This window comes from Mirounga leonina, unplaced genomic scaffold (genome assembly GCF_011800145.1).
Source record: "Mirounga leonina isolate KUSES-001 unplaced genomic scaffold, KU_Mleo_1.0 Mir_418, whole genome shotgun sequence".
NCBI lineage: Eukaryota > Metazoa > Chordata > Mammalia > Carnivora > Phocidae > Mirounga > Mirounga leonina.
The window spans coordinates 17,191,079-17,206,617 of record NW_023270739.1 but is presented as its reverse complement, the minus strand read 5'-3'; the positions used below and the strand labels follow the sequence as shown (position 1 = coordinate 17,206,617).

General features: G+C 40.2%; 1 protein-coding gene across 1 annotated transcript in view; it reads left to right on the top strand.

Moving 5' to 3' along the window:
* Positions 1–15,539, top strand: part of ANO4 (anoctamin 4) — a 231,393-nt gene that overhangs the window by 108,058 nt on the left and 107,796 nt on the right. The window contains exon 8 of the mRNA XM_034987747.1: positions 15,006–15,112. Within this exon, the coding sequence (XP_034843638.1) occupies positions 15,006–15,112 (107 nt within the window). The remainder of the gene's footprint in view (positions 1–15,005; positions 15,113–15,539) is intronic.

The window sequence follows — 15,539 nt, the reverse complement described above, 5'->3', positions numbered from 1 at the left end:
TTCAACAAATACTTTTAATGTATTGTGTGCCAAGTATTATACTGTAGTAGAGAATGTTATTTTGTGGTCATATGTATATTTATATATGTGAACATATTTTTAACTTAAATTTTAAACTTGAGCATATTAAATTTGGAAAGATACTGTTTTACTCACAAAATGGTAGAAAGGCCATTTAAAGCATTTATAGAAAAAGGGAAGTTTTGCCAAATTTACATATAATAAAATAAGCAAGGGTTAACAAAAAGGGAAGCAAAGGGACTAGGACTGCATTTGTGGATGGGTTGCATGTTGAATAATCACACTGTGCATTACATCATCTGGAACAATGGTCCGGAGGAACAAGGGAGATCAGTAGGGGAGCTCTGTGCTGCCTGTTCTTCATTCATTGTTTTATTTGCAATAACTCAGCTATGCATAATTTCATTATCCTTACTTTATAAAAGGTAGAACCTAGACTCAGAGAGAAGTTAAGTACTTTACCCAGGACTACACAGTAACAAGCAAACTTTGGGATTAGAACCCAAATCTGCCAAACCCATGCTCTTTCCAAGATACCACAGCTATCATTCATCAAGCACTCACTAGACATCAGGTTATTCATGAGACTAGTAGTATTGTCATATCCATTTAGAAATGGAGAAATGGAACAGAGAGGGTTAGTCAGTTATTGGAGTTACAGAGCTGGCAGAAGTGGGAAATCCTCCTGAACAAACAGATTCCACGAGCTCACTCTTACCTACTCTGCTAGCATACTCAAACCCAAGCTCCCATATTTATCTTCATTAGGATTTGGGGATGAAAGACAATAGATTTATCTCTTTTAAACCTACACTCTTGAATCTAAAGGAAGGGGAGACCTGCTCATAACAATTGTAAGGCTTGGGGCAGAGTACAAATGAAGCTTATAGACCATATGTCTAAATAATTAAAAGTAATAAATCATGTTAACAAGTACAACAGTTTCTTTTACTACCTTGACAAATATACCTGCATAAAGACCTGAACATCTAAGTTCTCAGGATTCTTAGAAATCTGTTCCATTGGTGGGGTGTCGGGAAAATCCTCCCCCCCACCACCACCTTCATGGCCTGCCCTCTTCTCTTCCTATCCCCAGCTCTGACCCACACTGAGTGGCCTCAGGCTCATGTGGGTGGACACCCAAGCCCCATGCCCAGGTGCCATCCATGTCCCCTGCAAACATCTTGGTTTCTTCGTAAGCATAGAACTGTCTTTAGGAGGTAGGCCTGAGAGGTCCACAAAGACCAGAAATGGCTTGGTGATTTGGGGGTAGGCTGCAAGTGGGCACATCTTCTTGGCCTGGCCAATATCTCACCCTGTGGGAAGCAGTACATCTGGGGAGGCTGATTTATGAGCCCTCTAAAATCCAGGCCTGGACAGGGTGCATCTTACATCTGAGAATGGCACTGCGGCTGGTGGGGGACAGGAGTTAAACCTGGGGCCTTTGTGAATAGTACTTTATTCAACAAATGACTGATAATTCAGAACCATGTCTTAGAAATGTCTTTATCCCTGGGAATAAATTTGATTCTTCTCATTCCCCACTTTTCTCACCCCCAGTACGACACCCACAACATCGATTTTGTGTTTTCCACTCCTGATTAATGGTGTCACCACTGCATGTTGACCAACTTTGACACTACTCTCTTCCTCATTGTCCACCATTACCACTCAATCCTTTTGGTCCTAGCTCCTCCTTTCTGACCTCACTGCCAGTGCCTTAGTCAAAGTGGCCACCAACTCTTGCATGAACAATTAGAAGTCTGCTCAACTCCTTCATCTCTCCCCACTCCCATATCCACCACACCCATGTAGCTGGGGCACAAGCAAGGCTCCTACCACTAACTCATACAGCACCTTTGTACAATTAGGATACCCTTCCTCCAAGAATTCACAGCCCACAGGTTGACAAGGAGAGTATCTTGGATTTCCACCCTCCCTTATCCCTTAGCAGTGAATAAAACGCACTGCCACATGTGGTTGCATTGCTTCCTTGCTTAACAGCTTTCAAGGGTTTCCTAAGCCCTTTCGGATCAAATTCAGACTCCTTAGGGCATGGCACACAAAACTGCTTTTCTCCCCTCCCAGCCTCCTAGGCTGGATGTGCCAAAAGATCCTACCACGCAGCACTGGAGGCTACCTGCCTATCCTGGGACTCCTGTTATGTGTTCCTAAGGTGTGCTCTTCCCTCTCACTATCTGGTGAAAGCCTGTTCTTCCCTCAGGAACTAGTTCAGATGTTGTCATCTTTGCGAAACCCCTCGTGTCTCATGCAGATGGCGTTCGACTTCTGGGCCCATTAGCCTTTGTAAATACTGCGATTACAGCAGTGATTATATTGTACCCCAGTTATTTGTTTCCATATCTCTGGTGTTGCACAAAGCACAATTCAGCAGCCAAAAGTAATTAGAAGGGATTTCCAGTTTTTATTCAAGTTTCTCAAAGGACACAAAAAAGCCAAGTACATGGTCTCAGCAACCACTTGTTATCATCGCTTCTTCTTCCTTCGCACCCTCCCTTACTATCTCTGACAAAAGTATCTCTCCTCCACTGAAGCGTCCATGGCTTTTCACTCCCCTCCTCCCCATAAGCCTTACCCCTCTCTCCCATTACTTTGTTACGTGGACTGGCATAGCTTCTCCACAAGGAAGAAGAAAAAAAAATCCATCCTCTTCAGGACAGAGTAAATTAAGCCATAAATTACAGGATTGCCTTTGTTGGGTGAGAGACTGTGCCAGTCAGATTATGCTAGTTTCTGCTACACTAACACCCCTCAAATCCCCATGTCTTACTCAAAGCGTCTTACTTATTTCTTGCTCACATAATATATTAGCCGTGGGCCAGCTGATACTCTGCTTTACATGTTTTCTTTCTTATGTGATATTGGTTGAAGATGCAACCTATACCTAAGACATGCATTCTCATGACAGAGGGAAAAAGTTATGGTAGAGCCACACATTGGCTCTTAAAATTTCTGCTCAGATGTGCCATAATCACTTCTGCTCATATTCCATTGGTCAAAACAAGTCTTAGGGCCAAGCACTGAAATGGGATGGGAAATCGTACTTCTCCCCAGAAAGAGGGACTGCAAGTCCATGATAATGGGTAGGAATGTATCATCTTTAAGAAAAGCAGCAAATTGGGAATCCACCCAGGAATATGTTATGTTAATATTATTTTGTCCTGTCACATTTATATAGCACATTAGTCTATAGCTCTACCTAGGGTTCGGATGATGTCTTGCACTGTTTTGCTTTGTTTTGAACACCCTCCATATTTTTAGGAAAGAAAGTTTCCATACAAGTTAACAAAGACAGGCAGACTAGAGAAAAACTCTGTAGGGTAGAAATTAGACTTGGAATTGAAATATTTCAAAATTCAAATTCAGAAACCATCTTGATACCATGGTGATATTCCTGTCAGATTAACAAGCAGGATAGGTAGATGGTTGTTTATGTTGTATATGATTTCAAAGAGAGAGAAGGCCTTTTTCCCGAAGGATGTTTCTCTTTCTAGCTCCCTGGACCTCTCAGGCTCCACTCAGGAAAACTGAAACCTAGCAGTTGTTTCAGCGGAGAGGTTAATGTGGAGAATCCATTAAATAAGTATCAGAGAAATAAAATATCATAAAGGGAGCACTGAGTCCACAGATATTAACTGCAGGAGGTGTGGGAAGAAGATACTGCCCCTAGGGCTAGGGGGTCTGAAGGAAGAAGTTGGGTTTATCAGAAGCTTCGAGCTCAGAGAAGGTTGCCCGCTGGAGCTCACCCCCCATTTCCTCTGAGGAGGAAATGCTGCCCTGCTGGTGCTAGTACCTCTGGGCTGTGGGACAATGTGGTGAGTCTAGTTTGGGGTGGGTTTTTTTTGTTTTTGTTTTTGTTTTTAAGATGGAAATTGGAACCAACTGCGACTTTGAGACTGAAGAATCACTGCTGGATCTATGTTGTCAGGACACTAGGCAAACAGCAAAGACCAGATCCCTTCACCTGTTGTTCCCCTTCCAATCCCCCTCTGTAGTGCCCCCTACTGGCAGAACATATCAGAGAGCCAGCCACAATTAGAACTGTAGTTGACAGAGTCCCTGCTCTAGCATTACAGAGGAGGGTAGAGAAGAGGGAGCTAAGCGAGAACTCCGTGACTGTACAGCCTCTAATACCTGGAGTTTTACAATGTGAAATTTAATCCTTTGGCTAAAGTGATCCTCATTTAAAATAAATGTCCCTGGGAAAGATGAAAGTTTTAATGTTATTCTTCATTTATAACCCATTATGAGTAAGCTTATCAGCTCTTTTCTAGAGATCTAAAAATAAAGAAGAGGAGGGGCGCCTGGGTGGCTCAGTCACTTAAGTGTCTGCCTTCAGCTCAGGGTCCTGCCATGATCTCAGGGTCCTGGGATTGAGCCCTATATCAGGCTCCCTGCTCAGTGGGGAGCCTGCTTCTCCTTCTCCCCCCCTCCAGCCCTGCTCATGCTCGCGCTCTCTCTCAAATAAATAAATCTTAAAAAAAAAAAAAGAGGAGGAAGGAAGAGCTAAGAGGGAGCACTTTGGCTAAGCAGGGATAGATAAAGGATCTCACTAAGATGGGGAGGGGGGTGTCAAAAAAGAAAAAAGACCAGGGAATTATGGAGAATAAACTTCTACCAACTTTCAGTTTTTGTGGATACTTGTCAGAGTTTCTATGTCTTTGCTGACCACAGCAATATAGATGAACTGCAAGAAGGTAGATCTGTCCCTTTGGTCAGCACTCAGTCCTACTCCACTCCAATATAAAGGAATATAAAAATAAGACCCATGACCAAGACCAGACTAAGACAATAGCCACGGATGAGTCACTGAATGATCAATTTATGCAGTGATAATTGCCTTAGTAAATCAGGCAAAACCTTAACTATTGACTCAATTACAGTAGCACCCTAATTAGTAGAGAGCTGAGGCCTGGGTTATTCTAAATTGGATTTTTCTGCTCTGAGGATTAATTAGGAAATCACTAGGTTTCCAAATTGTTTTTACAGATTTTTTTTAAAAATGATTTCCTCTTCATTCTGGCTCACTTTTGAATGGGAAATAACAGTGATCTCTAATAAATGTAAATACGGCAGTGCTTTCATATTTTCATCCTGAATATCCATTTCAGTTCAGTCAGCATCAAGTACCAGTTCTGTGACAGGCACTGTGTAGGGCTGGACAAGGATGAATGAATCACAGTGTCTGTCCTTAAGGCTTAGTGGTTGAGCTCACACAGGCTCTGGAGTCTGTGAGACCTGGGCCCCGGATCCCAGCGCTGCAGCTCACAAGCTGTATGATTCTGAGCTTCAATTTCTTTATCTGTAAATTGGGATTCTTAATACTACCCGTGCAATGTGAAAATTAGCACACTATATAAATGCCTATGGTAAATGTTCAATAAATTTGCCTATTAATAATAAATGTACCTGATATATGAATAGATAATTTTGCTGTATGTGCATTCTATATATGTTGATTTTCTCTGTCCATTGCTAAAGATGGAGCTAATTTAGGACTGGTCTGAACTGCTAGCAAGTCCAAGATACCACTTTTTTCTCTTGTCTTTTCTCTCCTGCAGCTTTCCTCCTCCTTTTCTTGCCTGCAATCTTTTGGGTTTATAGGAAGTAATTCCATCTAGGCTTGAGGCAGCTTCTTCCTCCAGAGTGTAGAAAATTAATTTATTTTGTTTAAGCCACCCAATCTGTGGTACTTTGTTATAGCAGCTAGAGTACACATATTTATTGTGTTTCACTCTTTATGATTGTTTGATCATAAATACTTTTCCCTCAGAATTTTGAAGGTCTTGTTCCTTTGATTCCAAAACTCAGTTTTGCTACTTGGGACTTCAGAAACGTTCCAATTCCTAATTCTCTCTGTTGTAACCTGTTTTCTCCTCTGTGTGAGTTTGTATGGTTTTCTCTTTGTCCCCAGTGTTCTGAAATATCACAGTAACGTATCTTGAGGTGGCTCTGTGTTCATTTGTGTTATTGAATCATCAGTGGACCCTTTCAACTTGAATACTCTTTTTCAGTTCGGGGACATTTTCTTGAATAATTTTTGAATTTTGCACATGATTTATCCCTTTTCTCTTTATAGAATTCCTAGCTGATCCTCTCATGTCTGTCTTTTCTCTCCTTTTTGTTAATCTGCAAATTTTTGCTCTAGGAGATTTTTACCAACTTATTTTCTGGAAGATTTCAACTTATTTTCAAATGCTTCTATTAAGTTTTTAAATTGTGCTATCATTTTGTTTTAATTTACAAGGGCTATTTTAATTTTCATAATGTTCTGGCTTTTTAAAATCCTATTTTGAGCTTTTTCACAATTAAAATATCAACTTTCTGAGCATAATGGTATTTTTTTAATGTTTGATCACTCCACATAGTCTAATATCCTCTAACATGTTTCTGTTTATTTTTTACTGTCTTTATTATTCTCTTTTTTCGTTAATGAATTTCTTCAGATACCCAGTAATCTTTGGCTGACTGTCCATGTTAAAGAATAGGAAATGTAAAACTTGAGTACAATTTCAGAGTAATGGATGGGATTATCAACTGGTAGTTTTGTTGAAGGGAAATGGCTGGGGGGCGGGGTTCATTTTGGAGTCTCTAATCTCTCCCTCTTCAGATATTTCATCTTAAACCAGTCAGATTTCCCAGAGAAGTCTCTGCTAGTGTCCTGTCTAGAAAGTCAAAACCTGGCTGCCAATGTTCTGGAGCCTAAGCGGATGAAGACAGTTGGGAATCTTGGCATCCAGAATGCAAACATTCACTTGGTCCTCCAGTTTTCACTATGGTTCCTCTACCCCTAACCATGTCTGATGTTTATACTTCAGGGGCTGTATTATTACCCTATGCAAAAAAAAAAAAAAAAAAAAAATCCTCACAAAAAACAAAATGCAACTCTCCAGGCTTCTGTTAAAGTACAGGTGAAGATCTCAGGATCTAACTTCTTCCTAAGCAGCTTTCAACCAATACTTATTTTAGCATCCCCTTCACCCAGCTTCTAGAGGCCACTGATGCCCTAGTTCTAAAATTTTGTGAAATGTTGTAGTCTAAATATGACTGTTCTTGGTCTTGCCCAGAGCTGGTTTAGGAATCTGCTAAAGTCTGTTACTACCTGTTTGTCTGCTTCTCACATTCCAACATTTTTTTGCTGCTGCTTTGGGCTGTCTTTGTTGCTTGAGAGTTTATACCTCAAGGTAAAGTTTATATGTAAACACACACACCGCCCTGCATAGGGCTCCCTGCTCATGGAGTCTGCTTCTCACTTTCCCTCTGCCTCTCCCCCTGCTTGTGTGCTCTCTCTCTCTCTTTCTCAAATAAATAAAATATTTTTTTTAAAAAGTAAACACATACACATTAATGTTATTTTCATGAGGCCTTGAGAGCCAAATTAAATGCAAGTGTTTAATTTCCCATCTTTACCTGGAAGTCTCAAGAGCAAGTATTGCTTAATTTGTATTTAATAATGTTCAAATAGAAAAGACATGTCATGAAGTACAATTAGAAATGACCAATGGAATAAGAAAAATGTCTCACATTGCTTTGTATTTCAGCAGCTTTATCACCTTAATCCTATGAAGAGGCTTTAAAATCTTTACCAAACGGTCAGAACTCTAAATATTATGTATATTATATATTTGGTCTGATAGTTATCTCATCCTTTTATTCATAACAACTACACTTAAGATAAGAAGTTAGTTATGGCATTGTGGTACCTAAAGCCCAAAAAAACTCTCAAAATAGGCCTTGTCACATAAAAAATTAATTGGTTGCTTTGTTCCTACTTAGATTTTCATTAATTTGAGGACATAATTTAAGTGACAGTTAACTGTATCACCTTTGCTTCTCCTTGTTAAAAAATCTCTATTTAAAAGTCTAATTGAGAAAGTTTTCTGAAATATTTTTCAAAGCATTAGATTTCACTATTCTTTTTGTATTATGAAATAATACAACTTTAGCCATCAGAAAAGACTCACATATTGGTCACCCATTGCTACATAAGAATCTATCACAAAATTAACTTAAAACACATTTTATTTGCTCCTGTGTCTTTTATTTCAGCAGTCGTCCTGGGTTAAGCTGGCCACTTCTTCCACTGGTCCCATGTGGAGTCAGTATTTGGTTGCAATCATTCCATAGGGGAAGGTGGGCAGACAATGAACGTGTAGATACATCTCCCCACCCGCCCCCGCAAAAAAAAAAAAAAGTTCAGAAAGTAAAACATAAGAAAAAAAGATAAAACAAGGTAATAGAAGAGAGAGAGAGAGACTTGAGGGACAGGAGGGTAACTATCCTAGCTAAGGTATTAAAGGTGACATTTAAGTTGAGACCCAAATGTTGGAAAGAAACAAGTTGTGCAAAAACCTGGGAGTTGTATGAACAAAAGCCCTGGACAGTATCAAGCTGGGTTTTTTCAAGGGCAGAAGAAAAAGCAATGTTGCTGGTTTATAATGAGCAAGAGGAAGAAGAGAAGAAATAAGCACATTGGTGTAGGCAGGACCAGACCATGTAGCAGGAGCATGTAGACCATGGAAAGGAGTTTAGGCTTTATTCCAAATCTATGGGAAGTTGGTGAAGAGTTTTAAGCAGAAGAGGGATGAGATTTTGTTTTAAAAGATCCTTGCTATATAGAGAATGAACTGATGGGAGAAAGTGAAATTGGAATAGTTAGGAAATTATTACAATGCTCTTGGAAAAAACTTCAAAGCAAAGAGGGTGATAAAGGATCAGATTCAGGATAACATTTGGGAAGAGGAACTCAAAAAATTTGATTGGATATTGAACATGAGAGAAAGAGAGGATAGAGGATGCATCTCAAGTTTATGACTTGAGAAATTGGATGTGTCACAGTGCCATTTTTTTAAGATGGAAAAGATGAGGGGGAAAGCAGATTACCTTACAAGGGTATAGATCAAGAATTCTATTTGGGACATGTTGGGTTTGAGTTGTCCAGTCACCTACCAACTAGGTTTGATGATCTATCTCAATACTTTATAGTCTCACTTTGTGATTAACCCCATCCTTGGGCAACCAAGACATATGACCCTCATTTTCCTGACAAGTAACTGTGTACCAAAGAAACTCACTGACTTCCCCAAAGCCACACAGCTAAAATGAAGAGGAAGACTTGAACCCATGACCTGTACATAGTCCTATAGGGCATTTTCACTCACTCTCCTCCTCCAGTTTTTGTAGTCAAAGGGAGATGCAGGATAAGGATTCCATTATTGAGGCTTTGCCCACATGCTCAAATTGTCATTCACATTTGAGGCAATTGTCTATCTACTAGCCACATGTGGCTATTTATATTTTAATTTTAATCAGTTAAAATTAAGTAAAAGTAAAAATTTACTTTTTCATTTGTGCTATCCACAGTTTAAATGTTCAGTAGCTACATGTGACTAGTGGCTGCCATTTTGGATAGCACAGATAAAGAACATTTTCATTATCTCAGAAATTCCTATTCAACAACACTGGACTCTAGATAATTTGTACTAAATTAATTGTGAAGAAAGTGTAGTCATATCTTAATAGCTATTGCCTAAGAGGAAAGTTTAAAAAATAAAACACGAGTTGGTGTTTGTCTAAAAGTAACACATTTAGGGGCGCCTGGGTGGCTCAGTCGTTAAGCGTCTGCCTTTGGCTCAGGTCATGATCTCCGGGGTCCTGGGATCGAGCCCCGCATCAGGCTCCCTGCTCTGCGGGAAGCCTGCTTCTCCCTCTCCCACTCCCCCTGCTTGTGTTCCCTCTCTCGCTGTGTCTCTCTCTGTCAAATAAATAAAATCTTAAAAAAAAAAATAAAAGTAACACATTTAATGATAAGCTGATTTTATACCCAGCTCTAATGAACACCTTTCCCCAATTCACACCCTTGAATGTTTGTCTGTTTCTCATTTTACCTAATAACAGAGGCTCCTCTGAGGAGAAAAACTAGGTTCTTTCCACCTTTTCATTACCTTCACTCAAAATACATACATGCATAACACCCACATTCCCTTGTACCCACTGCCCACATCCACATGTAGCACTCTCAGTGAACAATTCTTTGCACAGAACAAGCAGAACATTTACATAAAGTTTACAGCCAGGATATCACAGTACTTTACAACACTGCCATGGATGGTTGGCTGCAGGAGAGCATATAACAGAATGCAAATAACCACAGCCTCAGGGAGTCTGTAGCTAAAACATAATTTCATCACATATTCTCTTCCAGTTTTTGCCCTTCCTAACATGGAGGAGATTGGGAGGCTCATCAAGTGAAAATTGAGGGCTGCTGACCTCCAGAGAAAGCAAGAGTAGAGACCCTAGAGGGGAATCTGTAGGAACTTCAGGTTCAGGTTTGCCTATTACTTGGTGACAGGTCAGCAGGGCCTTCCTCATGGGGCCAGATGAAAGCATCCAGAAAGTGCCATTCACACACACATGCATACAGGCAGGCATGTGCTCTCAGCAGTTCCTTTTACAGATGAATGGGAAAATTTGGAACCGACAGATGGGTTTTAAATCCTTCCTCACTTGTGTGACTTTGGGCATATTACATAACCACTCCAAAGGGTAGGACAAGGAGATATATGTGCAGAGCCTCAATCACATAATTGTTCCTCTGCCAATTCAGTTTATTCCTCTCCTTATCCTTCAGGGCGAAGGAGAGAACACACCTAGAACAGAAATTGCATTTTCCCTTTAAAAATTTCTTTTAAAAAATATTTCATGTTTTTTTTTATAGGTAGTACTTACATATGATAAAAATTTCCTGAGTGTGTCAGTGAAGTTTCCTTCCTTTCCAGCCTCCTAGATCTTCCCAGAGGCAGCTAGTATTTTTGGATATCTATGTGTCCTTTCCATAGTCATCCTGTGCATGTGCAAGCAAATAAATACATCATTACATTTATATGTACTTCCTTATATATGTATGTTTTTCTCTTTGATACAAATAGCTGTGAGGCACCTGAGTGGCTCAGTCAGTTAAGCATCTGCCTTTGCTGCAGGTCATGATCCTGGAGTCCTGGCATTGAGCCCCATGTCCGACTCTCTGCTCAGCGGGGAGTCTGCTTCTCCCTCTGCCCCTCCCCTGCTTGCGTGCGCTCTCTCTCTCTCAAATAAAATCTTAAAAAAAAAAAAAAACAGCAACAACAAATAGCTGTGTGACTATTTTGAACCTTGTTTTCCCCTGTAGTATCTTGAAGATCTTCTTATAACTATACTGAACACCCTTAATCTCTTTACAGATGCAGAGTATTTCATTGTTGAGGTGTACTATAATTTACCTTTACTCCCACTGAATTTTGCTATTATAACCCATGCCATAATGAGGGTTTTTTATTATCTTAATGCCACTTTGCACATGGGTAAATGTATTTGTAGAATAAACTTCTAAAAGAATTGCTGGCCAGAAGATATGTATATATTAATATATAATGTAATTATTCTATATAGTTATTAATATTATTATAACTAAACATATATATAAGATATATATAATTTTGATAGACTTGGTCAAATGGCCCTTAAAGAATTTTTACTAGTTTGCTGACCCACCAGTAATATATGAAAGCAGAGTTTCTAAGCCTACACAGAGCGCTGACACCTCAGAGACTGAGCCCCCAAGTTTTATGTTTGCCAGAACAGCTCAGCTTACATCGTGCATGTGTGTGTGCATGCGTATATATGTGTGATTTCATTTGAAGAAAGTTGTTTTGGTTAAGTGGTTAAGGAAAGTTTGAGAACAATGATGCCAAGAATCATCACTGTGCCTTCTCTTAGCCCTTCAGTTTGAAAGAGTAACAGAGAAAATGAGATTGTTCCACACCATGTATGAAAATCCTTTGGCAGTGTGGAGAGAATGGTTCATGTGGTAGCTGGAAAGATGAAATGGGTAGAAATATTTCCAGGAAGAAGTAGATGCCAAGGTATAAGGAGATGATATTTAGTCACATAGCCCCCAATGTTAGCAAGTGTTCTCCAGAAGGTCAGTTCATTTGAGCCAATTGTAAGGGCTGCTCATGTGCCAAGCTCCGTACTAGTGCTGAGAATACAGAGATGAGCATGGCTGGTCCCTGCCCTCAAGAAGCTCATCCAGAGAAGTCAGGTATGTAGGCAGACAGTTTCTATATGGTGTCATAGAAACAACAGCAACGATGACTGCTAACTCTGAGAGCTTATTAAACACAGGACAGTGGGGTTCTGCAATCCTTGTCATCTCGCCTGATTCTACAAAAATGCTATGAGGGTAATTACAGTGTTCTCCCCATTTCATAAATGAGGAAACCAAGATCCAGGGAAGTTGAGGGACAGTCCCAATAGCACATAGTAAGTGACAAAACTAGGGTTTATTCTGTTGACTGTCTCACTTCAAAGTCTTAAGGGGAAGGAGGGGTAATGTTAGAATTTAAAGCTGCATTAAATGATTTTCTCCCTCCTTCTCTTATTGTAGCACCATATTACTTTTCAGGGGGAGGGCAAGGGGATCAAGGAAGACCCTTAGAGTGAGATGTGCCCTGAGCTGAGGCTCAAAGAATGAGTGGAAGCAAGGAAAGCATTCCAGGCAGAGCAGCTCTTGGGCTAATCTCAAGGAGAGGCAGCCTCCAGGAGTCAGGAAGCTTCTGGCACAGGGAGACAGGTGAGTGGAGTGGGTAAGAGGGCAGCCTCTGGAGCCAGACTGCCTGAGTTGAAATCCTGGCTCTCCCCCTTAGTTGAGTGACTTTGGGTGCATCACTCACCTTCTCTGATTCTTCACCTGTAAGATGGAGCTATAAAATACTATGTCCTGGTTATTGCAAGGATTGAATGAGTTAATATATCTAGAGTGCTTAGAATAGTGCCTGGCACGTGCCCTATATATTTGTTCCCACTATAGAATCTCCAGGCTCCAGGTACAACCTAGATATAAGGAAGAGGAAAACAAAATTTTGAAGCTCATCTGCAGTGCTTATTATAGAGAACTATTACATGAGCTCCCAAATGTAATGTGCTGTAAAAGGAGAAGAAAGCAGAAAACCATTTAATGGTGGAGGGACATGGGCTTTTAGGCCAGAATTGTCCTGTCAAGCATGGTCATGCTTATCAGCTTTCAGTTATCATTTGGTATTGTGAGTCAAAAATGGGCTTTTTTGTTTCTTTATGGCATCTTTATTTGGTATTAAAATGGAATGGTCTGTCTTAAATAAGGTGAGAAAACAGAGGATAAAATAAAAGGAACTGCGTTCAATGTAACTTTCGGTTTTCCTCTCTCCCTCTGATGAAATAAAATGTTTTCAGAAAAGCCGAAAGAAAATACCAACTAAACTCTGCAGCTTCCTCATTCACCCACATAGCATTTATCTCTCATCCACCAAGTCAGATTACTTTTTCTGAGAATAGTATTCTATAACAGAATCCTAGGGAAGTAAAAGTGAGAGGAAAATACTTCTCCAGGGAATCAACTCACATGAATTGCATTTTATTTTCATATTCTCTGGCCTTTATCCCCTTTGTATGTTATCCCAAACTCACATTCCCTGCTGTTCCTAAGCCAGACCCCGTGCCTGGACTATCTTCTCTAGGTCAGTTTTCTCTCTTCATCCTGACATTTGAACAACTCCTGGGAATCCATCTTCTTGAAGAAAAACATTTAATAGCAATTTTCCCAACATAAATCCGAATGACCCTCAATTACTGCTATTCAAAAACGTATACCTGTAATTTGTACCAGCTACTCACTAGATGCTGGGGCTACAGAAATTAGTATGATTCAAACTTCCTGAATGAGTTCACAATCTTGTGTGGGATACAGACATGCAAAGGGAGGTTGATTCTGCCCATCTCACCTGTACGATTATGTTCATTTCCTTTATGGTTTGTCTTTCCTGCTAGACTGTAAGCCTCTCAAGAACAAAGATTTTTATCTGTTTTGTTTACCACTCTGTAATCAGTACCCTAGACAGAGCCCTCAATAAACATTTGCTGAATGAAAATGAATGAATGAATGAATGAATGAATGGAAAAAAGTGACAATACAGAATAATTGATAAATCGATGTGCTTACAAGATAAGAAGTAGCACAGAGGAGGGAATACTGAACTCTGTGGGAAAGGAGTGGAGTTGGAGGGGTGAGGAGGCCTATTGGGGGAGGCGGATTATGAGCTGGGTTTTGAAGGCAGTGGCTGCCAATGTTGATATGCCTTCCACAGTGTCCCCACTCTTAGGAGGTACCTCATAAAAGTTTGCTGAGTTAATAAACTTCACAATTTATGAAGCAATTATACTTACAGTATGTCTAATGTTGTACCATTTGTCCACTTCATGCCAGATATTGTGGTCCTGGAAGCTCTGTCACCTAAAGCCTCTCAGTCGTCAGTAGGGTAGGAGTATCCACTGGGAAACCCAGTTTCGTGTGTGTGTGTGTGTGTGTGTGTGTGTGTGTGTGTGTGTTATGTATGAGCCCTGGGTCATCCACTGGCTGAGAAAGAAAGCAATTTTAAGTATATGCTTTAGGAGAGGAGTCCCATCAAGCAAGGAACATGGGAAAAGAACAGACAGAGGCCCTGAGCCAGACCAGAGCTTATTATCTAACTCCCATATCCACCACCCAAACCAGTTTCACATCTTAAAATTTCTGAAAAGCCAGGTGGTTATGACATGGAAGGGGTGGGGTGGGAGACGAGAGGAGCTAAAAACAAAATACATTTTTAGTTGAATTATCTAATGACCTTACTGAGGAAAAAAACTTATTTTAAGGTTTCTTAATTGCATTTAGCTCCAGCTCCTTCCTGGCATAATTATGTTAACGCTCAGGAGACCTAGAACCAAAACTACTGAGGTGTGTGAGCCCCCTGCCCCTGGTGTGATCTCTGGGCTCTCTTATGCTGTTCCAGACCTATCCTCTCTGTGACTGATTGAAGACACCTCTGCATGAGTAATACCACATTATGTCAAAGGTTAGATCCATCATCTCCAGTTAACCTTCAGCTTGTGTTTTCAATATGTGTGTGCAGCTTCATCATACACAACAAAGACACTTTCTTCAACAACGCCACAAGAAGTAGAATCGTACATCATATTTTACAAAGAATAAAGTATGAAGAAGGAAAAAACAAAATTGGTAAGTAGTATATTAGTATAACAAGCGCTACATCTAATTTGGGGGATTACAGACTTTTTCCCTTTGGTTTTATAAAGTTTATATCAATTCTAGAACCGCTCATCATTTATAAAATCTCTACTCCCTTGATGGATAACTCACAAGTGTAAAAATCTTAATATCATTCTTAGATCTCTTTAAAATAGCATGTTACCGGGGCGCCTGGGTGGCTCAGTCGTTAAGCGTCTGCCTTCGGCTCGGGTCATGATCCCAGGGTCCTGGGATCGAGTCCCACATCGGGCTCCCCGCTCTGCAGGAAGCCTGCTTCTCCCTCTCCCCCTCCCCCTGCTGTGTTCCCCTCTCGCTGTGTCTCTCTCTGTCAAATAAATAAATAAAATCTTAAAAAAAAAAAAAGATGTTTAAAATAGCATGTTACCTCATTTACCTC